General features: G+C 35.8%; 1 protein-coding gene across 2 annotated transcripts in view; it reads left to right on the top strand.

The window, feature by feature from the left end:
• Positions 1-24882, top strand: part of NCAM2 (neural cell adhesion molecule 2) — a 554474-nt gene that overhangs the window by 425272 nt on the left and 104320 nt on the right. For both annotated transcript variants that reach the window (XM_010590350.3, XM_064273125.1), the window contains exons 10-12: positions 5506-5693; positions 10230-10326; positions 21094-21267. In XM_010590350.3, coding sequence (XP_010588652.2) covers positions 5506-5693; positions 10230-10326; positions 21094-21267 — 459 coding nt within the window. The remainder of the gene's footprint in view (positions 1-5505; positions 5694-10229; positions 10327-21093; positions 21268-24882) is intronic.

Here is a 24882-nt window from a genome sequence, read left to right on the forward strand (position 1 = left end):
CCAAGGACTTGTCCCTCCTGGTCACATGCCCAAAGTACATGAGACAAAGTCTCACAGTCCTCACTTCTAAGGATCATTCTAGCTATACTTGTTCCAAGACAGACTTGTTTGTTCTTCTGGCAGTCCATGGTATATCAGTATTCTTCACCACTACCATAATTCAAATGCATCAATTCTTTTTCAGTCTTCCTTGTTCACTGCCCAGCTTTGACATGCGTGTGAAGCGATTAAAAATGCTTGGGTCAAGTGCACATTAGTCCTCTGTATTTCTTCTATCTTCTTTTGATGTTTCCTTCGTCATTCAGTATTTTGCCCATAGAATCCTTTAGTGTTGCCACTCAAGATTTGAATTTTTTTCTTCAGTTCATTCAGCTGGAGAAATGCTGAACATGTTCTTCCCTTTTGGTTTTCTATCTCCAGGTCTTCACACATTTCATTCTAATACTTTGTCTTCTCGAGCCACCCTTTGAAATCTGTTCATCTTTTACTTCATCATTTCTTCCATTTGCTTTAGCTACTCTGTGTTCAAGAGCAAGTTTCAGAGCCTCTACTGACATCCATTTTGGCCTTTTCTTTGTTTTTAATGACCTTTTGCTTTCTTCATATATGATGTCTTTGATGTCATCCCAGAACTCTTCTGATCTTCAGTCATTAGTGTTTACTGTGTCAAATCTATTCTTGAGATGGTCTCTAATTTCTCATGAGAGGTACTCAAGGTCATACTTTGGCTTTCATGAGCTTGTTTTAACTTTCTTCAGCTTCAACTTGAACTTTCATATGAGCAATTGATGATCTGTTTTGCAGTTGGCCCCTAACCTTGTTCTGACTTATAATACTGAGCTTTTCCATTGTCTGTTTCCACAGATGTAAAGTCCAGAGTCTACTCGATTCCACAGTCTGTTTGATTCCTGTGTATTCCATCTGGTGAGGTCCTCTTGCATTGGCACGATTTATGTGGTTGAAAAATAGATACTTCCAATGAATGGGTCGTTGGTCTAGCAAAATTCTATCATGAGCTCTTTGGTGTCATTGCTGTCACCAAAGCCATATTTTCCAAGTACTGATGCTTCTTCTTTCTTTCCAACTTTCACATCCCAATCGCCAGTGATTATTAAAACATCTTAAATGTTTGATCAGTTTCAGACTTCAGAAGTTGGTAAAAATCCTTAATTTCTTCATTTTTGGCATTAGTGGTTGGTGTGTAAATTTGACAAATATTCGTATTAACTGGTCTTCCTTATAAGCATGTGCACATTATCCTACTGACAGCCTTATACTTCAGCATAGATATAGAAATGTTCTTTTAAACAATGAGCGTGAATCTGTTCTTCTTCAAGCTGTCCTTCTGGCAGAGTAGACCATATGATTGTCTGATTCAAAATGATCCGTATCAGTCTATTTCAGCTCACTAATACTTAGGATATTCATCTTCAAGTGCTCTACTTTATTATTGACAATCACCGATTTTTCTAGATTCATACTTCGTACATTCCACATTTCAGTTACTAATGGATATTTACAGCTGTTTCTTCTCATTTTGAGTGATGCTACCTCAGCAAATGGAGGTCCTGAAAGCTCTACTCCATCCATGTCATTAAGGTCTACTCTACTCTGAGGAGACAGCTCTTCCCCAGTCATTTTTTTTTTTTTTTATTTTACTTTAGATGAAGGTTTATAAGACAGACTAGCTTCTCATTAAACAAATAGTACACATAGTGTTTTGTGACATTGGTTGCCAACTCCATGACATGTTAACACTCTCCCATCCTTGACCTCTGGTTTCCTATTATTAATGTTCCTATCTCCTCCTGCCTTCTCATCCTTGCCCCTGGGCTGGTGTGCTTATTTAGTTTTTTTTTTGTTTTATGGGCTTGTCTAATCTTTGGTCAAAAGGTGAACTCAGGAGTGACCTCGTTACTGACTAAATGGGTGTCTGGGGGCCATACTCTCAGGATTTCTCTAGTCTCTGTCAGACCAGTGAGTCTGGTTTTTTAAATTTTTTTTTAGTTAGAATTTTGTTCTACATTTTTCTCCAGCTCTGTCCAGGACCCTCTGTTGTGATCCCTGTCAGAGCAGTCAGTGCCAGGCACCATCTAGTTGTGCTAGATGTAGTCTGGTGGAGGCTGTGGTAGTTGTGGTCCCTTGTGTCTTTGGTTTTCTTCAATCTCCCTTGCTCCAGACAGGGGGAGACCAGTGGAGCATCTTAGATGTCTGCTCACAAGCTTTTAAGACCCCAGATGCTGCTCACCAAAGTAGAATGTAGAACATTTTCTTTATAAACTATGCTATGCCAATTAAGCTATATGTTCCCCAAGACCATGGCCCTCACAGCTCTGAGCCAAGTAATTCAGTCCCCCAGGGAGTTTGGATATGTCTTTGGAGCTTCCATGACCTTGCCTTGGACAAGTTGTGCTGTCCTTCTTCGAGTGCCTTTCAACCTGAGGGGCTTATCTTCTGGAACTATAGCAGACAGTGTACCACTGCTGTTCCTAAGGTTTTCATTGGCCAGTTTTTTCAGAAGTAGATAGCCAGGTCCATTTTCCTAGTCTGTCTTAGTCCTGAAGCTATGCTGAAATGTGTCCACTGTGGGTGCCTTTACTGGTATTTGAAATACTGGTGGCATAGCTTCCAGTGTCACAGCAACACACAGGCCTCCACAGTATGACAGAGTGACAGAAGTGTGGTGTCTATGTTACAGAAAATAAAGTATTTTCTTGCTTCACCCCACAAGTGTATTTTTGAATATGACTTTCAGTATAGCATGTATTGCCTTGTAGCACATAGTCCACTAAACATCAGTAATTATGAATGGAATTTTGGCAATTGCTTGCTTTCACAGAAAAATCCAATTTTGTCCTGAGTTTATGGCTAAATTATTGTAATAATATAATACGTGTACACACTGATATTATATGGTGAACAAAGTATGTCTGTGAGTCAGCTCTATTCATAGTTTCATTAGTAAGTGTGACTTTCACATTGGGCTATATTTATATGTAAATATATCTCCATTAACCTTTCCCTAAGATATTATAATGCAAAAGAGGTTGTTTTTCGTATAAATTAAGCAATAATAAAATATTATATATTTATAAGCTTAGCTCTTGGCTAAGATTTAAATTCAGAGAACAAATACCGGGTCCATGTAGGGAAAAAAAATGTCAAAAAGTTTGGCTTCTCTTACAATTGGACTCCGAATTAGTAACATGTTCTTAGATTTTTCATTTAACCTTTTCTGGCCTTGAAAATTGTTTTCTTTCACCTTCAAAGTGTTTTATATTCAAAACTCAAATTTAATGTACAATTCATCGTACAGTTTTTGAGAACCAAGTAATGATCCTGCCCTATGTACGACATCAGGGAAATGACCATGACCAAAACACATCCCAACCAACAAAATGCAGATTGTTTGGAGGTGAAACAATCAAACAACTAGATTGTCCAATGCACTGTGATGAATGCTATGGTCACCAAGAACAGGGAATAAAGTGGGGACTCACAGTAGGGAGTCTAACCCAGACTTAAAGGGCTGTAAAGGCTGTGTGTCAGAAGTGTAGGCTGTATTTGGAAGGGCAAGGACACTCCAAACAAAAGGAAAACCATGAGAAACTATGTCTCTGTAGGATTTAGCATGCCCAAGGACAGTAATGAGTCAGAACTGACTCGACAGCATGGGTTTGCTTGTGTTGGTTAAGGGCAAAAATGTACCACCATTTAGCCAGTCCTTTTTGTAGGACATTATGTTGTTTTGAGCTTGTTGCTGTTGATGTTAAAATAATAATATATTAAAAGTTCTTTATATAAACCTTCGGTAATATTTATAATTATTTTCTCTGGCTTGAAACCTAAGACTGGATTGCAGAATCAAGATGAGAAAAAATTTTGTCTTCCAGAAGAATTGTGCCAATTTTATTCCCCTCAATAGCATATCATAGGGTCCACATCAAAAAAATGTTGCTCTCATTGAATGTTATAATTTTATTCCTGAGTTTATTGGGAATATAATGGGCTTTGATCTTAAATTACCCCAGATTCACATCCAAGTAAGACAATATAGTATCTGAATAAGCTTGAGAACTCTTACTTCGTATTCCTCGCCTGTAAAACAGGAATAACAACACTTTCCTCAAAAGGTTAATAAAAGATTAAATAGCCTAAAGTATATAAACCTACTACCACAAAAAAAAGCATCAGATAAATATTTCCTACTTTGTGTGAGATTGAAATTAAAGATATACAGTAAAGCATAAGAGAAAACTGATTTTTAAATGATTATTTTTGAGTTTGTGCTATTGATTGGGATTGCTACATTACCTATCTGTTGCTAACAGAAATGATATAGGGCATTTGTAAATAATTAGGGATCCTAAATCAAAAATTTTAAAAGTTAAAGAATTGAAATTGATAATTTATGAAGGTATATTGAATTCTAAGAAGTTAATAACAGTAGCAATAATCACTATAGATACCAGAAAGATTCCAGAAACATTTTAGCACCACTAATTGAGGATTGGAGCTCTGTGCATTGGTTAAGAGCTCAGCTGCTAACAAAAAGGTCGGCAGCTCTAATCCACCAGCTGCTGCTTGGAAACCGTATGGGGCTTTTCTTCTCTGTCCTATAGGATCACTATGAGTAGGAATGAATTCAACGGCAATGCGGTAAAAATGAGGATTATGTGTGTGTGTGTGTGTTTTCAGAAAAATTATTTAATCCTTTCCAATATTTATGAAGTCAAGAAATTGAGGTTATGTTATTGGGTCTAGGACATAGGTCTGTAGTTAAGAATAAAAACCATGTCTGTTTATCTTCACAATTAGATTTTTCCAATAAAATGATACAATGTATTGTCTTTGTTAGATCTGATGTGGAGGCCTAAAAATTGATAGAGAAAAATATGAACTGAGTAATTTTCAAATAATTGTCATTGATTAATTTAGAAAATATCTGGGTTAATATAAAAACAGAAATGTAGATATTTAAGGAAAAAATGTTTGGTTTTGATGTTGGCATTTTAACTTAAATTTCATAACTGCTTTTCCAAAAATTTTGTAGAATAAATAATTACGACTAAGATGAGATTTAAAAAATGACATAAGAGTCACTGATTTTGTTAGGTTTTATCCTGGCCTCTTATTTAATTTTTTTTTTTCTTATTTAATAACCTAATCTTTTCCAGAAAGAAATTCTGCAGATATTAACAGCCATTAATTTACTCAGTGGATTTTTTTGTCAGACTATTAAGAGCAAACTTAAATCTGAGCATTAATGATTCATATTTTAAATATTAGCCAACTTCGAATGTTTTCACATTAATAATATTAAAATTATTTAATGAACCATTAAAATGACATTTTTATAAGAGTTGTGACATCTCCTATTAAATATGTAAAATCATAATTGCTATGGCTTCTTTCAGTATTCAGATAAAACTACTAATGTTTATATTAAATAATTATTTATCTTAAAGAAAAAGCCTATAAATATTTTATTATATTGCTTTACAGATGCTCCCAAGTTTATGTCAAACCAAACCATTTATTACTCTTGGGAAGGAAATCCAATCAATATAAGCTGTGATGTGAAATCTAATCCACCAGCATCCATCCACTGGAGAAGAGATAAATTAATATTACCAGCTAAGAACACCACTAATTTAAAGACATATAGTATAGGAAGAAAGACGATATTGGAGGTAAGTCTTGATATATATATAAATGGATTGATTGTATTATTTTAGCAGTTATCTGCTATTTTAGAATCTATTCAAATACCTTATTTATATATACTTTGAAATCCTAGTGTATATATTTCTTATTCATTTTCATAAAGACAAATATTATGCATTTAAACTATAAGCCATTAATGAGGACTGTCTCAGTATTTACTTATATAGAAACATGGGTGTATAACAAAGGCCATTATTTTCATGACTTATTTTTACAAGGAAAAGCAATTATACCAGGAAAAAATAAGAAAAGATAATTAATAATTTGGCAGTGATTCAGGGCCAAAAGTTTTATTTTAATCTTGATGTTATTCATTGATTCTTTGGTTACTCCTTTATTCTTCACAGAATGACGTATATAAATGCTATCTGCTGGCTACATATGTACAATTCTTCTGACATTTCCTAAATAAACCAAATCTACTTGTTCAGTGCCTCATTTTATTTTATTTTTTAATAAGCTTTTAGATAACTGCTTTTCTTCTTTCAAGGGTCTGGGCTTTAAATAGTGTTTGAATAGAACACTTTTCATTTATTATAGTTTGTATTCATACGTGTGTGTCTGTGTGTGCACGCGCTTGCCTGCATGAATTGCCAGAGTTTATACAAGTCCTTGGCAATAATTATCAGTCAATCCATCCTTTTATGACTTTACATTATTAGAAATCTCCCTCACAGAACCTTCTTTAACTATAAAGCTGCTGCATTTTTTCACTAATTTAGTTTAAATCAATTAAAAGAAATAAGTGTTTTAGATTAATACTTGATATTTATACTGTATTGACTGAATGAGCTCAAACACAGCACAGTTGTGAAGTTGGTGCAGGACTGGGCAGTGTTTGGTTCTGTTGTACATAGAGTTGCTATAAGTCAGAACCGACTCAATGGCACCTAGCAACAGCACCATCATCTACCACATCTTAAAAACAAAGTAAAACAACCATAACCACAGCAATTGAAAACTCTGCAAAAATATTACATGGACAGATAGAGATAGCTGCCATGGAGCCAGTTGTGACTCATGCTAGTCTCCTGTGCTTCACTGTTGCCGGCAAGTCCGTCTGCATCTCTTAAGCCAGTGAGATGCACTGAGGGTCTCCAGTGTCCTCACTGACCTCCTGTATCACCAAACATGATGTTCTCCTCTTGAGATTGATCCCTCCTGATGACGTGTCCAAAGAAAGAATGTCGGACAATGTTTTGTTATGAATCATAAATGTTTACATTGACTAATTTTCAAAAACAGACTGCCAGGTCTTTCTCCGTAGTCTTTCTTAGTCTGGAGGCACCACTGAAACCAGTCCACCATGGGTGACCCTGCTGTTATTTAAATTACCAGTGGCATAGCTTCTGGTATCACAGCCATAGGCAAGCCATTACAGTACGTCAAACTGACAGATGGGTGGTGGCAATAAGCATAACTAATTTTGAGTTAGTAGCATACATAGTTACTGTATGCGTACATAGTTACTTGGAATAATCCATTATTTATTATTATTTAATAATTATAATAATCATATAATCACTACTTAACACATTTTTTCCGTAATAGGTTTCTTTAAGTATCTTATTTTTCCTTTTTCTTTAAATATATATTTAAAATATTAAAATTACAGTTTAAAATATTCTGTAAAACATTTGTCTTCCTATCAATAAATACATATGTAGTGGCTATCCAACCATTTTATTTTTTTTGAATACCCCTGAGGAAATAAAAATGTTTTCAATACATGGGCAAAAATTGACCACAGGAAGTTTGTAATAGGTTGGCTGGGATAATATCCCATTCTGCGTCGTCTTTATCATTATTCATGTCCTAAGTAAGGCTTTCTCACCACAGAATGCTTAGAAAAAGGAAATCAGTTTTTTGAAGTTATGTTGTTGTTGTTAGGAGCAATCGAGTCATTTCCAACTCACAGTAACCCTTTGTACAGAGAGCAAAACACTGCCCAGTCCTGCACCATCCTCACAATCGTTGCTATGTTTGAGCCTATTGTTGCAGCCACTGTGTCAGTCTATCTCATTGAGGGTCTTCCTCTTTTTCACTGACCCTGTACTTTACCGAGCATGACCTCCTTCTCCAGGGACTGGTCCCTCCTGATAGCATGTCCAAACTGTGAGACACAGTCTCACCAGCCTTGCTTCTAAGGAGTATTCTGGCTGTACTTTTTCCAGGATCGAAGGTTTAGGAACACCTAGAGAGCTTCTTTATTAACACTGTAATCTCAGTTTGTGTTTTGCTATTTGAAACTTTATTTGCTGATTTATTGTATTGTCTCAAAACCTAACATCTTAAGTGGAAACCTTGGTGGTGTAGTGGTTAAGAGTTTCAGCTCCTACCCAAAAGATAAGCAGTTTGAATCCACCAGGTGCTCCTTGGAAACCCTATGAGGCAGTTCTACTCTGTCCTGTAGGGTTGCTATGATATTTGGAATCGACTCAACAGCAACGGGTTTGGTTTTGGTTTTTTAACATCGTAAGTAAACTTGAAATATTTTAACTGCATGTTAACATATGAAGAAATGGTTTCATAAGTAGATATTCTAAGCACTTCCTGGATAAATATCAGCAATTATTTGTACATTGTAAACATTACTTTTTTAACTTGATGTTTCATAATCACTTTTGTAGTAGAATATCTTATATTTTGATGGAATTATCTAGTATTTCACTGCCCTGGGGTTGGGTATAAAACCGCTATTGGACTTTACTTTCATATATCTTTCCTAGAATACACAAAATATGCTCCAGGCCACATGATTTGGCCAGGTTAGGTCTAGAGCTGTCCTTTTAAAATCTGTGCAATGATTGGGAATTTTCTGTATTTCTTAACCATAAACAAAAAAACCAAATCCATTGCCATCAAGTCAATTCCGAATCATAGCAACCCTACAGGACAGAGTAGAACTGCCCCATAGGGTTTCCAAAGAGAGGCTGGTGGATTCTAACTGCTGACCTTTTGATTAGAAGCCGAGCTTTTAACCGCTACGCCACCAGTACCCCTTCTTAACCATACAACATGGTAATTATTTGTATCAGATACAATTGCAAAGCTTTTATCTAGTCACAGCTGAACTTCTAGGCACAGAAAAAATGATGAATTAAGCCTTATTTAAAATTGACCCAAAGAAGATGTCTATATTTCAGTTACTTTAATCGTCTTTTGGAGCTGGGCAATAGTCACAGTTCGTTGTCATAGCTATCCTGCTTCTGCTTTGTATTGATTCGGTAAACTCATTCTTCCCTGTGGAATATAAAAATCTCTTTCTCAGATGTCTGTAGAATAAGAAAATTATTTTTGTGAAAGCTCTTTTGGACTAGTACAGTTATTTTAGAGATATATTAGCCAGTTTATTAAAAGGAACATGTAAGAAAAATGAATATTTGAGTCACTTAGGGGTACTTACAGAAGAGCTGCAAAAACGTCTGATCCTTAAATCTATGATATGTTCCTGGATAGACAGCTGACTAGAAAATGAATGACTCAGCTTTTTGTACTCCTCAGAATTACCATCTTCAGTGGACCTCAAAATTGGACTTGTAGTTAATAGCCTTCCATTACCACAAAATCATTTTTTCCCCTTTTGGAATAAAGTTGAAATTAACAGTAACCCTTGTTGTAAGCATATTCTCTCTTAATAATAGTTACTGGGTTTGAAAATTATATCTATTACTATCACCAGCTCGCTTCTCTGAATTGATACTCCAGGATTTCTGTATGTTAAAATTATAGGGTTGGTCCCAGTGTTCAGCAATAGAATCCCCAAAGGTTAACTTAATTATGGATTTTGAATGTTTAAGAGTTGAGGTCAGCTATTTTTCACCTAAACCAAAAGGAAATGATAGGAATTGAGCAGAAATGGAGGCAAGATACTGTTATTAGCTCTCAAGAAAAGTGCCTGTCTACAGGGATTGTCACACCCGGGCAACGTTTTCTTACAAAGTACCTCCATTCCTGGAAATATTTTTACTAGAATGGTTCCTCATTTTTTTAAGTGTTTTATGCTCAATAGGCTCATGAGAGGGTGAGAAACCTGGCAATTTTTGAGCCTTTTTTGACCTTTAAATCAGTCTGGTCTGAGGCTAACGCATCCAACACAAAGAGTTAGAAATGCTTTTGGAACATGCTTACTGTTTTCAAGTTCAAGTCACCACTTATTCTTTTTAAACTGTATACTGCTATCTGAGCTTTACCCACATCACTATCAAATGACTCTGTCATTCCAATAGATGCAACAAAATGGTGACGTTAACCCACTTAGTAAATTAATATATGAACTATGATTCATCTTCCCTGTGGGCAGTAGATATCCATGGTTTACATCCTAAAAGGATTAATATCATTTTTTAAGGCCCAATGAATATAGAAAAAGGAGTTATTAGCAAGGAGTTATGGAGTGAATTAGTGAACACGTGTGCATATGGTAGGCATAGTAGTCTATTTTAAAATTTCTGTGATGTTGTTTTAGTATCGTAATACCTTTATTATTATAATTATTTTAGGTTGCACCTACATCTGACAATGACTTTGGACGATATAACTGCACAGCCACTAACCATATAGGAACCAGATTTCAAGAATATATTCTTGCTTTGGCTGGTAAGTACAGCACGATAATTTTTGAGATCTCATACAATATTACTATAAGCAAATTAAATTTTTAATTGATCAAATGCTATCATCTGATTTTAAACATTTTGGGAAAAATCAATAGTTTTTATATTTTAATGTCATCATGTAAGTTATTATTGAATGAATGAACCAGTACTTATAAAACTTAGAATAGTTGTATCTGACATATAAAATACACTCAGAATGCAGTATTTAAAAAAAAAAAAAATTATTTTAAACCTGATTCTAAGTTCCCCAACTTTCTAAGTGAGGTATTTTTGACAGAAATTTTAGGAAATCAAATTATATTTCAAGTAACTTAAGAACCCTGCCAAAAACTAACAAGCACCCTGAAAGAGAATAAGCAAATGATAATTAATGTATTTTAAATTCTATACACAGAAGTATAAATTGGAAAAAAAAAATGATCTTAAAGTACCATCTCATCAAAAAATGATTGAAAAATGGAAAAAATAGCAACTTTAAACTTTATAGGCAGTAAACCCAGAAGACACCACTTTAGTCAAGTGAGCAAAGTTAACCTCATCAGTAATAGAAAATTAAACCCTGGTACTACCAGAAAGAGGCAGTGAGACAAACGTAAAATTACTACTGTGATATTTCTACTGAAAATGTACGAACTGAATTTAAGCATGAGGAGATAAAAGACAGGTCATAACTGAAGTGCTTTCTGCAAAGTAGCCTTTAAAAGTGTCAAGGCCATGAAAACCAATGAATGTTTAAGGAAACATTCCAGACTAAAGGATACAAAAGAGACATACCAAATGTCACACATTATTTTGAACTTAAACCTTTTGGTATAATGGACATTATTGTGCTAACTGGTGTAATGTGAATATGGTCTGTGGATTAGATAATAATTTAATGGTTGTATAGAGCTTTGTGGAAACCCTGGTGGCGTAGTGGTTAAATACTACAGCTGCTAACCAAAAGTTCAGCAGTTCAGACCCACCAGGCACTCCTTGGAAACTCTCAGGGTCACTGGAAGTCGGTTTTGGCTTGATGGCAACAGGTTTTGGTTTTTGGTTACAGAGCTTAGTAGAGCCTCTGGGTGCCTCAAAGGGTTAACGCCCGAGGCTACTAACTGAAATATTGGAGGTGTGAGTGCTCCCACAGATGCCTTGGAAAAAATGCCAGGCAATCTACTTCTGAAAAGTCAGCCACTGAAAACCCTGTGGAGTATAGTTCTGCTCTGAGACACGTGGGGTTACCATGAGTCCCAGTCAGCTCAAGGGCAATTGGTCTTTTATAGAGCTTTGTAGACAAATGTTTTGTTTGTAATAAATACACGCTAAAAAAAAAAAAAAAAAAAATTTTTTTTTTTTTTTAAAGTTGGTGTCATGTCAAATCACTATAAACAGTTCAGATAAAAAAGCAAGCTCTGTGTACTAGCCTTGCACATTTTCTCTGAATTTTAAATTTTAAAATAAAAAGCATAAAAATGAAAGAACAGCATGTAAATATATGTAACATAGAGCAGCTTTAGAAAAACAAAGTAACTTGTAAAAATCAGTAGCATTCTTGATAAAAATGATCTGCATTTGGGGTTTTAGTTATTAAATAGTCATTTATTTATATTCATTCAGCTACTGTTCAAATATGCACACATACATTTTTATTTTAAAATATAGCAATTTGTTTAGACATGTCTTTCAAGTTTCTTAATAAGTATGAAGACCACTTTTTCCTTAAGGATAGGGATAACAGTCCTTATACAGTAGCAGTATAATAATAAGAGTATATGAAAATAAGACATACAGATAACACATTTAGTCATGAAGTGAATATTCATTTCCATGCCCCTCTCTCCATTTGCCCTTAGCTCTGCTGGGAAATAATAGACTGATAAAGGCTTAATAAGGGAACAGACAGGAATGATAAGCTAAACTAAATCAAGAGTAGTCGTCTTTATAATAGCTATGTTGTTGTTGTTGTGTGCCATGGAGTCAATTCTGACTCATAGCTACCCTATAGGGCAGAGTAGAAATGCATGCATAGGGTTTCCTAGGCTGTAATCTTTACAGGAGCAGATCACCAGGCCTTTTCTCCTGTGGTGCTACTGGGGGTTCGAACCGCCAACCTTTTGGTTAGCAGCCAAGCACTTAACCATTACACCACTAGGGCTCCTTCATAGTAACTATGCCAGGTACTGTGCAAGCTGTCTGTGTAGAGTATTTGCTTCTCTTAGTCACTCAATGAAATACCTGATATATTATTTATATTATGCAGTAGGAGGAAAGATCACAGATTAGGAAACAAAATATATAAATGCAGTTTGTTATTATTACTATTGGGGCCCTGTTGGCCCAGTGGTTAAGCATTTGGCTGCTAACCAAAAGACTGACAGTTCAAATCCACTGGCTACTCCTTGGAAACCCTGTGGGGCAGTTCTACTCTGTTCTATAGGGTCACTATGAGTCAGAATCATCTTGATGACAATGGATTTTATTATTACTATTATAATTACGATTTAAACAATCAGATACAATGAAAAATAGCAAGATCACAGTACTCCTATGAGCAAAGAATCAGACTGAGGCCAGTCTTCCACTTTGTTACTCCATTTCCTGTATGTGATCTTAACATTTCAAACCTGTTTTTTACATTGTTCAACCAATACTGAAAAGTAAGCCACTGAATTCTGTGAGGAACTAAAAAGTGCATATTTCTTGCATGGTATTTAAAAGAGATAAAATATATTTAACTGTGCCTGAATTAAATCAGAAAAGCCCTGAAGATCTTTCTGTTAAGTCCTGGCATCATATTCGTAAGCAGGAATTGGCCCAGTTATCTGACCCATTTCCCATCTTTACAAAATTGAAATATAGGTAGTTTATTTATATAATTTAGATGAAAAACATGATATATTTTATATATTCCTGATAATCAGTTTTGTTACAGTAACTTCTTACCAAGAATCAAGGAGAAATACTTTATATATAACATGTGTATATGTATATACATATACACATAAAAAAAAAATTTTTTTTTTTATATATATATATATATAATCTATAAAAACCGGATAACCCAGTGCCGTCGAGTCAATTCCGACTCACAGTGACCCTATAGGACAGAGTAGAACTGCCCCATAGAGTTTCCAAGGAGCGCCTGGTGGATTCGAACTGCTGACGCTTGGGTTAGCAGCCATAGCACTTAACCACTATGCCACCAGGGTTTCCATATATATCTATATATAACTATATAACCCAACCCACTGCCATTGAGTCAATTTTGACTCATAGTGACCCTGTAGGACAAAGTAGAGCTGCCCTGTAGAGTTTCCAAGGGAGCGCCTGGCGGATTTGAACTGCCGACCTCTTGGTTAGCAGCCGTAGCACTTGACCACTACGCCACCAGGGTTTCCATATAACTATATATAACTAATTTTATTTTTTAAAGAATTTGCCAATAATTTTTTTTTTTCTATAGTCCTGCTTTCTAGCTAGGAAAAAAAAAAAAAGAGCCATACTTTATTTCTCAGCTTAAATGTTTACATACAATCATAGAGCAATTATGTAGAACACATAACGGTAAATAAAATTGTAACTACATAATATTCCTTCTTTACAGTTTTCTATCTGTAAGAGATCATGATTTTACAAGGCATTCTGTACATGTGTAATTTTTCTTTTTTTTCTAAATAGACCTTTTCTCTAACTTTTAAACACATTATTATAAAAAAATTTCATTCATATTTTTCATAACTTTCTTTATCCATTGCGTCATTGTTGCATTTAGCTCTTAGCTGCAGCCTTTTCATATTAAACCCTAACAAGATGATTGCACATTTGCTTCATTAATTGGCACACTTTTCTGATGGACATCTTCTCCTGGGCAGTTTTGGGGGTGGGGCTTGGCTGTAAGCTGTCAGCAGACAACACTCCCAGCAGCTGGGGGAATGAATACCCTCTTGCTGAAGGGGGTTTCTTGGCAGTGCTCCACAGCAGCCACTCAAGTACCTACCTGATAAGACTGTTGTGAGACCAAGTAAGTTAATGCACGTAAAGCACCTGTCACATGGTATGCACTCCACAGATTTTAGCTAGTATTATAGCCAAGTTATAGTTCTTATTGGTCATTTATCTTTGGGTACAAGTCTATTTGTAGATGTCTTTTTAGTTATAATACACAGATCCGGATATCATAAACCAGTGAATAGTAAAATGGGATTATGACCTAACTTGTTCTGGACCCTATATTTCTATTAAATAATATAAATTCTCATTGGATTTTGGCACTGTTTCCTTCTAGTGGCTTGTCCCTACATCTTTTCACATAAACTGCTATTAAAGAAGGTCTTCCATATTCTGCTTCCCAATTGATTTTTTTAACCTCAGTTCAGAACTCTATACTTACTCCTACTACATTGTATCTTGTTACTTTTGGTTTATCTTTTTAACCTACTGAGACCTTATCAAATCCAATGTTTTAGCTCTATTTCCAATATTGATTTAATTCACAAATATGAAATGATCATCTCTATTTTCACCCAAGTCATGGATAAACCCGTACCTGTCTTTTTCAGGAACAGAGACATGCTTATAGGTTGAACTGGATTAATTTAACAGAACTCTATCAATGATAGAATTAGCCTTGCACCTAAACTATATTTTATCCAGATCCATGTCTCATAAAACTTGAAAGCTGGTAAAGACAGCTTCAGTTGAAAACGTGTTTTTCTGCTGAATATAAAGCCAGGTTTCTCTTAAATAACTGGTTTTATATCTTTTGAAAAAAGTCTACTTCATGTTCATTTTCAAAATCATGAGGCAAACTTTGGTGAGTCTTAGTGATATTCAGAAACTATGGCATCCCTTTGTTTTTCTCATTCATATACGCCGAATAATAAAGGAAATAAAAATACTTGAACATAATGTATTTTTAGGGAACCTATTCACTCCCTCACCAAACATATAGTGAACCCATAGTAGATGCCAGGTACCGTTTTAGACCTTGGGAATCTGAAGACGAGTAATAGATGACACTGACCTTTACAAATGGAGTACAAAAGATAAGGGATACCATAGAAGTATGAATGTTTGAATCAAATTCTTTAGGATCACAAAATAGAATTCTTAGTGGAGTTCTTAGGGGGAGGTTTCAAAAAGGGGACAACTTTTGAGTTAGGTCTGAAAAAGTGAGTTGAAACAAACCCAGTGAAGAAGAAGGGGAAAGAGTGAAAGATCAAGATGCAAGATAGACAAAGGCATTGTAATGTGAAAAGACACAGGGTTTGGGGAAATGAGAAAGCATTTTAGTGGAAGACTTGGGTGGTGTATTATGTGCTGGGACCAGTGGTGGTAAGGTGGAAAGAGAGGTCATGAGAAACCAAATTATGCATTTCCTTGAAAACATGCATGGTGCTTACATCCTATCTGGAATACATCAAGAAAAGTTTGCATGTTTTAGCCTCAAGCAACAACAATATAGCTGTTTCTTTTGGAACAACTACACTGGTAGCCAAGCAGAGCTAGAGTTCCATATAACATGTGGTGTGGGATATTTGCTGCTCTCCAGGTTTCTCCAAATAGCTCAGAAAATGTAAATGTAAACTGAAATATCTTAAAATAAGGCCAGCTCTTCCAAAAAGGATGTGTGTATGTTTGTGTGTTCCAGACACGTGAATTGATTTTATTTTTTGTTTGATGGATCTCAATGTGTAAAAAAAAAAAAAAAAGCAATTTTAGTTCCACAGCAGAAATAAAACCAGAGTATGAGCTCCATTTCATAGGGAAATCTATCATTATCTCTTCTCAGGCTTATTATGCTGAATTTATAATGACTCCCTAGATGTCAAAATTCCTTTACTTGTATGCTTTTCTAAAGCCATAAACTTTCTTTCACTGTCACGGTGCCACAGCATCTTTCTATGTCAAAAGTGATTGATTTAAGACAAACCCTACACTAATATGGCCTCATTAATCTAACAAAGGAAATCCTGTTCCCAAATGGCACTGCATTCACATGTATAGGGATTAGGATTTGAATGTATATTTTGGGGGGACACAATTCAATCCATAACACCAGTTTTCCATTGTAAGTTAATCCAGATGTGATAAGGTACAATTTAAGGGAACTTGCTGGGTGGTTTCTGCTTTCACTTATGATATTCAGGTTTATTTATTTCCTAGAACTGAGGATGAATTTTGGGAAGACACATGAAGAGCTAAAACACACACATTTGTTCACATACGTGCACACACACGCACAAAACTAAGTTTTTGTGGTTGTCTTTGGCATTTTGTGGTCTCAGCTCATTCTGAATCCTGAGGAAATGCAGCTTCATAATTCTATGCCATGGTTTGTTATCATTTTGAAAACGTTATTTTAGAATTTTATTCCAAGATAATTTTTGCAGCCACATGGTTGTCACTGGTTCCTCCCCCGCCCTCCCCTTTATTTTCCACACAAGAATCTTTAGGTGTGTACTTTCAGGATTGTACTTGAGAACATCTATCCTCATTTTTTAAGATGATAACATAAAATTTTGTGTACTATTTTGCAAATGCTTTCAAAAGATCTGCATATATGTATAAAATTTGCCCTCTGTTTTTCACAATACTTTGTTTTTCCATTTCACTTACTAGTTCTTCTTCATTTACTTGTATTTATTTTATCAAAATCAAAATCAGAAGAGTAACTCCTCCCATTGGTTTCTCTACCTTTCATGAGGTAAAATTATAACCAAGACCGACTTTTTAGGAAGTTTTTATATTATGACTTCAGGCATATACTTAAATATCAAAATGTTCACCAACATTATTTATTATGTTAAGGGCAGGATAGGTGAGAATAATATTTGTGGATGCCCAGTGCTTTTTATCCACCAACATCCTCACAAAATAGTAGCTTTATGTGGATATTGTTACCATTTTCCTTAAGAGGAAACGGATATTCAGTAATTTTATTTGCACAGGGGCATGCATTGACTCCAGAGTTTGTACGTATCTGACTTGGAGATCCTTGCATCAGCTCTTTCCTAATGTAAATTTATAAGCTGAACTTGAATATTCTACCCATTACTTATCATCTGACTAAAACCTTGATAGATGTCAGCGGTTCCAAAGCAGATGTTTTTGAAGGAATGATAGCAATAATTACAATGACTAACATTTACTCAGTGCTTACTGTATTGCTGCTTGTTTCAAGTCCCCTACGTGATTTAATACTCACAAAACCCCTAATGGTGGCTACTATTCTAGCTCCAGTTTTAGAGAGAAGACAGCTGACATTTGGAAATGTTGAGTGATGTGCCTAAGGTTACACTTGACAAAAGTGGCAAGGTCAGACTTGGGTCCATAGGGTCTGATGATAATATTTGAGACTATTAATCCAAATACTGGCACTATTGAAGATGAAAGAAAATTTTAAATAATATATGTTTGCATGTCTATTGTACTATCCTTTCATTCATTCGTTTATCCAGTGATGCTGGCAATCATTTGCTATTGGGATGAAGGGAGCTAGGAAGGAGTTTACAGCAGTATGCTAACAATGAAGGAGCAGTGTGAATGTGGAACTCAGCAGTTACAAGCCCCATTTGAAAAGTTGGTCTCTGTTTGATAGTCTTTTACAATATGAGCTTCTATTTGCATACAGTCAGTGAAGGTAGATAATCCAGGATCTTGAAAGGCAGGCTAAAACATCTAGGCTTGATGTTGTAAAGATTATGAAGCTCCAGAGGGCCCTCTTCAGGGAAATGACATGATTAGAGTGGTGCTACAGAAGGACTGATTTTTGCATTTATATGCCCTATGGATTGTAATTTGGCAAAACAACCAGTAAAAAAAGAAGTTGTGAGCTATTAATAGCATTGCAGGCAGAGACAGATAGTGCCTGGGTTTGGGAGTTAACAGTGGAAACAGGAAGGAAGAGATGGATACAAGAATTATGAAGAAGGAACAATGAGCATAATTTAGAGACAAATTGTGATGTCTACTGGAGATAAGAGTCAAGGATGAATTTGATTATGAAACAATTGTCAGAATGGAGAGAATTTAGAGGTATTGCTTCTGGACATAGTAGACACCATTCACTTGGAAATGTTTTGTATCTGTGTTTATACTTTTTAATTACTGAGATATTTTATGAGTAAAATATTTCTTGAGGTCTCAGTATTTTCTTTTTGCTCAATGTTACATGTATGTATGTAGGTAGGTGTATGTGTGTGTATTTTGTCTCTGCCCTCAAGAAACTCATAGTTTATTAGCCAGTACGTGTTTGGAAATATAAAATCAGAATGTAGAAAGGAAAATGTTAAGAAATTGACAATCACTACAAGTCATAAGGAAATTCTGGTGGCGTAGTGGTTAAGTGCTATGGCAGCTAACCAAAATGTTGACATTTCGAATTCACCAGGCTCTCCTTTGAAACTCTATGGGGCAATTCTACTTTATCCTATAGGGTCGTTCTGAGTCACGATTGACGGCAATGGGTTTGGGTTTTTTTGTTTCTTTGGTAAGTCATAAACATGTTTTTGCTTTTAATCAGGTAGTTGAAAGAATTAAGGCATCAGCAAGAAAAAATAAACATAAAGGAAAAACCATGGTAAAAGTCGGCAGGCCTGAAACTAGCCTCTATGGCTAGAAAAAGATACTCATTAGCCCACTCTTTGGTGATGGCACCTTTTTGCCAAGAAAAAGGGGCCCTTATTTCTCAGTTGTACTTTGGGAATGTTATCAGAAGGGGCTGGTCCCTGGAGAAGGGCATCATGCTTGGTAAAACAGATGGCCAGCAAAAACAGGAAGACCCTCAATGAGATGCATGGACACAGTGACTGAAACAATGGCCTCAAGCATAACAACAATTGTGAGGATGGTGTAGGACTGGGCAGTGTTTTGTTTTGTTGTACATAGGGTCACTATGAGTTGGAACCAACTGGACGACACCTAACCACGACAACATTTCCCAGTAGATGCACCATGTTGGGGTATAAAAAATCCACCACTGCCATCAAGTTGATTCCAGAGCTTAGGAAATAGTGTATAATTCTACAAACGCTTAAAGTCAGAGTAAGAAAAAAAGAGTCTGTACATGTTGTATAGCCAAAAAATGGGATCCCCAGGACAAAAAATTTCAGTTTTCACTCAATCAATACTACCTTCCCTTTTGAAATATGTTCCTAAACTGAAGATTATAATTGCTGTGATGTCCAGCTTAGACCTAGTAGACATTAGAGAATCCTTAATAAACTTTGTATCAAATCTATAGATGAAAAGAATTTACGGATTTAACCTAGGGATTAAAGAGACCCGAAAACTATGATAACGTTTGTGAATATCTTAAATTGATCATTTAGCTGACTTAAATGGTTTATTTCCAGATAAGACTTTAATAGCACTATGAGTTTTGGTTGCATCAGTATTCTACGCATACATTTCTAAACCTTAGAGTCATAATATAATGCACTTCATAAGATCTCTAAATAATTTACTTTTCCTCATTAGAGCTGAAATATGCACTGCTGCGTTTCTTTACAATATTCACATCCAAAGGCCATGAGCCTCCCCCCTTGGCTTTTGCCCAGTACCATTTATAAGGCATAATTTATGTGATCTACGATTCTCTTTCTTTTTTTTTAACTCTAGCAAATGAGGCACATTTGACTTTTGACAAACATTAGAAATCCTTGTGTGAATGTTTGATTGATATCAGAACAGAAAATTGCATTTATGGCATTTTGTTCAATCAAGACTTTTTTTTTTTGTATAGTTGATATATAAACTACTCATTGCTGTCGAGTCAATTCCAACTCAGAGCCACCCTACAGGGCAGACTAGACCTGCCTCATAGGGTTTCCAAGGAGCGGCTGGTGGATTCAAACTGCCACTTTTGTATATATACACATTTATGTTTTAAACTTCTTTCTCTGAAATTATCTGTATTTGTTTCCCTTTCCAAAATTTAAGATTATTTCAAATGCAATATTAGAACGAGAGAGATTGAGAAAGAGAAATTGCTTTAATGATTAACTTGTCTCTAAATCTTGACATTCCTAACATAGAGAATTCATTAATTTTCTCATTGAGATTTTTTTTCTCTTTTGTTTTCTTCTGCTGCTTGTTCTGACTTTTAACTATATCTTTTCAAGAAGTTTTGTGCATTTACAAAATAAAGTCCCACCAGAATACTTCATTGAGCATGAAATAATAATGGATTGATAAAATAACACACGTAGATTTGATATTTTTTAATACAGGAATTAAAACTTATTTCACCTAAAGTTAGAACAGATAGTTTGCAGTTATATTTGTTTTAGAATCATAACATTTTATATAGCTCTTGCTCCAAAATTAGTAATATAAATTTAATGAACAAAAAGAAAACACATATCACATTTTATAAGAGATTACTATTTATGCTAATATTTCAGTAAAATGTTTATTCTTATATTTCAATTATATCTGCATTCTCTCTCTGTCTCTTGCACACACACATGCACTCACACATGCTCACACACACAGACACACGTAAACTTGTTTCCCTTGGGCTCATAAAACAGTATAAACATAATGTTGTATTAAAAAAGCAGAAATAAAATTATTCCCTCGATAATGATATTTAATATTGAATGTTCTACTGTTAATATGCTGTGTTAAGAAAAATTGACCTGTGTATATTTTCTTCAGCTGTTTATGCAAGTTTTGAGATGCAAATACATTAAGCAATACAGGCATCGATTTTCCTTTATTCCTAATTCTCATATGTTCCGTTGTATTTGTTCCTTCATAGATGTGCCATCCAGCCCCTATGGAGTGAAGATTATAGAGTTGTCCCAGACCATGGCCAAGGTTTCCTTTAACAAGCCAGATTCCCATGGTGGGGTGCCTATTCATCACTATCAAGTGGATGTCAAAGAAGTGGCGTCAGAAACCTGGAAAATAGTACGCTCCCATGGAGTTCAAAGTGAGTCAGTGATTTCAGAATGTGTTGGTTAATTCAAGCTGATTTGCAGCATAGCTCTGTGATTTGCATTTTATTTTCCTTTAACATTTACTTTTTTTTTCCTTTATATAAAATGAGATAGGTAAGACATGTCCACTGCTCTAACTTAAGTGAATAGATTCTTTAAAGAATGCTAATAAGGATGACTTTTGATAATAACCTTAATAAAGAGTGGAAAAGTTTTCTTGTTTAATATAGATGGAAAAGCTCAATAATCGCAATAATCTTACCAAAATACAATTCTGAAAAAAATTTTTAATAATTTTGATAATTTCTGATGTTATATTGGATGACTAAATATCCCAACATGTACATTTGTTTTTCATTTATTAATAATACTTATGCCATAAGCAGGTGTCTGAAGTCATTCTGTAGATGGTTTATATATGTACTTATAAAACTGTGTTTTGAAAACCCCAATTTTTAATACCAACTTTGAGTAACAGACTTGGGTAATTTTGAGAAGTTAAAATAATTTACAAAACTTCTTTTCACTTATGTAGAATTTTATCATTTTATAACAGGGTAGGTTGTTTTCTCATTGTAAGAAGGAACTAAAGCAGGAAATAATAATAAATCACCAAGAGAACATAGAACTACACTGAGTGACTCAAAAGCATAGCATAAATGGTAAGGAAATTCTTGTAGCTTAGAGTTCCATTGTTAGTCTTGCCTTGACCCTAACACATACAGTACAGGGGAGATCCTGTGAAGGAAAGAAGGAAATTCATCCTAGAGAACAATGGAGAGAAAGCCGAGTGAAGTCATTCTAGCCTGGCCCATGTTGATATCTGCTTTTTTAGTTTTCACTGAGAGCAATTACTGGTTTCTGATAGAAGTGCCAGAATATCAATCAACCAGCCAACAGTCATTAACTACCTGCTTCCTATAATAGCAAAAACAGTTGAGCTGTTATTATTTCTTCTAATGACAAAAGGTTGTGGGTAGTTCATATTCTTTGTGCATACACTATGTAGTTCAGTACAGAAGTTTTGTAAAGATAACCCTTAAAAATAACGAGTAAGGGGAGTTAAGGACTTTGGTAAGATAAATCATTGTCCTGGATGCAGTAGGTTTTGTTTTGTTAAGAGAGAGAAAACGAGGGAGAGAGGGGGGTGAGAATTAGAAAGAGTGAGTTATTTCTGACGCTGCAGAACACTCCGAAAAGGGAGCTCAATCACAACCATGAGGAAAGGGAATGTTCATCTGAACATTACAGAAAAGAAACCTGGCAGCAAACATGGTCACCCTGGAAGGGAAGGTGGTAGATGCTCTCCTCAGGAATTCCTACAAGGTTGCAACCTTTCGGAGAATTTATTTATGATGGCTTGATCTGGCCACGTTTATCAGGTTCAGAAACCTGACTTCGTGCCATGTATATATATCTCTCAGAAACACCCACTTAATAATGCTTATAAGATATATATAAAAACATGGCAAATTTGTTAATTTACAATGAGGACTCACTGTCTCAGCAGCTGGGGAATTCAGAATCTTTATGATAGGGACTAAGGTGTGCCTGACCTAAGCCATGGTGTTTTCAGTTGTCTCATATGCATATGAAAGCTGGACAATGAATAAGGAAGATTGAAGAAGAATTGAAGCCTTTGAATTACAGCGTTGATGAAGAATATTGAATATACCACTGGACTGCCAGAAAAATGAACAAATCTGCCTTAGAAGTACAGCCAGATGCTTCTTAGAAGCATCAATGGTGAGACTTCTTCTCATGCACTTTGGACACCATATCAGGAGGGACCAATCCCTGGAGAAGGACATTATGCTTGGTAAAGTAGAGGGTCACCAAAACAGAGGAGGACCCTCACTGAGATAGACTGACACAGTGGCTGCAACAGTGGGTTCAGGCATAACAACAATTGTGAGAATGATGCAGGACCAGGCAGTGTTTCATTCTCTTGTATATAGGGTCCTATGTGTCGGAAACCACTCGACGGCACCTAACAACAACAACATGATAAGTACAGGTACTACCTGTAGGTATATTATGTGGGAAACTAAATGTGAGTCAAAAGCTTGTTAGGTGAATCTCAAATCTGAGCAAGCAAAGTTACATGAATAAGACATTCAGTGGCCTAAAAGTGAGACAGCCTGAAGCTTGCCAATTAGGTCAAAATAGTCCTATGGCTGAGTTTTCTCAGTTTTACACGAGGAAAACCAATATTTGTATCAATTCCTGTCTTTGTTTTCCAAGGCGATCTCCTCTTTCATAGATGTATTAATGGGTGCCTTCAATCAGGAAACCCTGGTTGCGTCGTGGTTAAGTGCTATGGCTGCTAACTAAAGGGTTGGCAGTTCAAATCCACCAGGCACTCTTGGAAATTCTATGGGGCAGTTCTACTCTGTCCTATAGGGTCGCTATGAGTTGTAACCAGGCTTTGTTTTTGGTTCATTCAGGTTACAGCCTTGCAACCAAACCATTGCATAATCTGACTCAATGTAGTTCAAAACCTGTTTTTTGTAATCCAGTTACGGCTTTCACCCATGTTTCTAGAACCTCTCTTTCTGTTGTGTGATAACATATTTGGCAAATAGTATACATTTCTGATCTTTTTCAAGAATAAAAATGTCTAGCCCAATCCTGTACCATTTACAATTTCAAAAGTCCAACTTAGCACTCATGTTTCCTCTGACTCCATTGACAGCTGAGCCTTATCCTGGAGACCCTGGAGTGGGGAAAGGAGAGGAAAGAATCCACATGCTTCTTATGTATCTGGTGGTGACATTCTCTTTGGGCTGCCCCTGGCTCCTGTGTTCTCCACATGCCAGCATCTAAGGGCCTGCCCCTTAGAGACTCATGTGTGTAGTACAACCACAGAAGGAGACACAGTTTCCTCAGGGAGGATGATGCTCAGAAAGACTTCCTTAGAAACCTTCTCACCCTGTTCTAATCAGGTTTTGTTTTGGGTGTACTGTAGCCAACCAACTTTATGCACTATTCATTTGACCTGGAGAAAAATCACACATCCTTACTAAGCTGAAATATTAGAACCATGACTGTTTCAAAGCTCGTATCCCTCCACTTTAACTACAGAAAACAGATTAATCTTCTGTAAAAGCGGTTGTCCTAGGAGGTGGAAATATCAGACCTTTCCCCCTATGCCGACACACTCAATGGATTCTGTTCATCTCTTTGAGTTCTCTTCACTTGCCAGAAGGGGAGGAGTCCCCACTGAGGTCCTCTGCTAAGAGGAAGACTCACTACCCCAATGTGGTTTTCTTCTCCCTCTAGTGTTTTGTTTATATGGTGTATGTATGGGCAGTATGCGTGAAGTTGTGGTGGTGTGTCTGGGATAGCAGAGCTAGTTCGGCCTCTTCTCTTTTAACCCTGCAGGTGATGACTGGCCTCTTCCCCAGTTGCTTAGCATTTGATGTCTCTTTTTTCTTTTTGTCAGTTATCCCAGTTGAAATTTCAGGACAACAGGAACACTCCCACTGAATTTTCCACTCAGCTGCTGTTGCTGAATTTACAGTTTATCAGTCAAATGGAGATGTAATCTTATTTCCAATATTTAAGGGTCATTTAGTGGAGCCCCCATATTTGGATATGTGACTGAG

This window comes from Loxodonta africana, chromosome 20 (genome assembly GCF_030014295.1).
Source record: "Loxodonta africana isolate mLoxAfr1 chromosome 20, mLoxAfr1.hap2, whole genome shotgun sequence".
Classification (NCBI taxonomy): domain Eukaryota; kingdom Metazoa; phylum Chordata; class Mammalia; order Proboscidea; family Elephantidae; genus Loxodonta; species Loxodonta africana.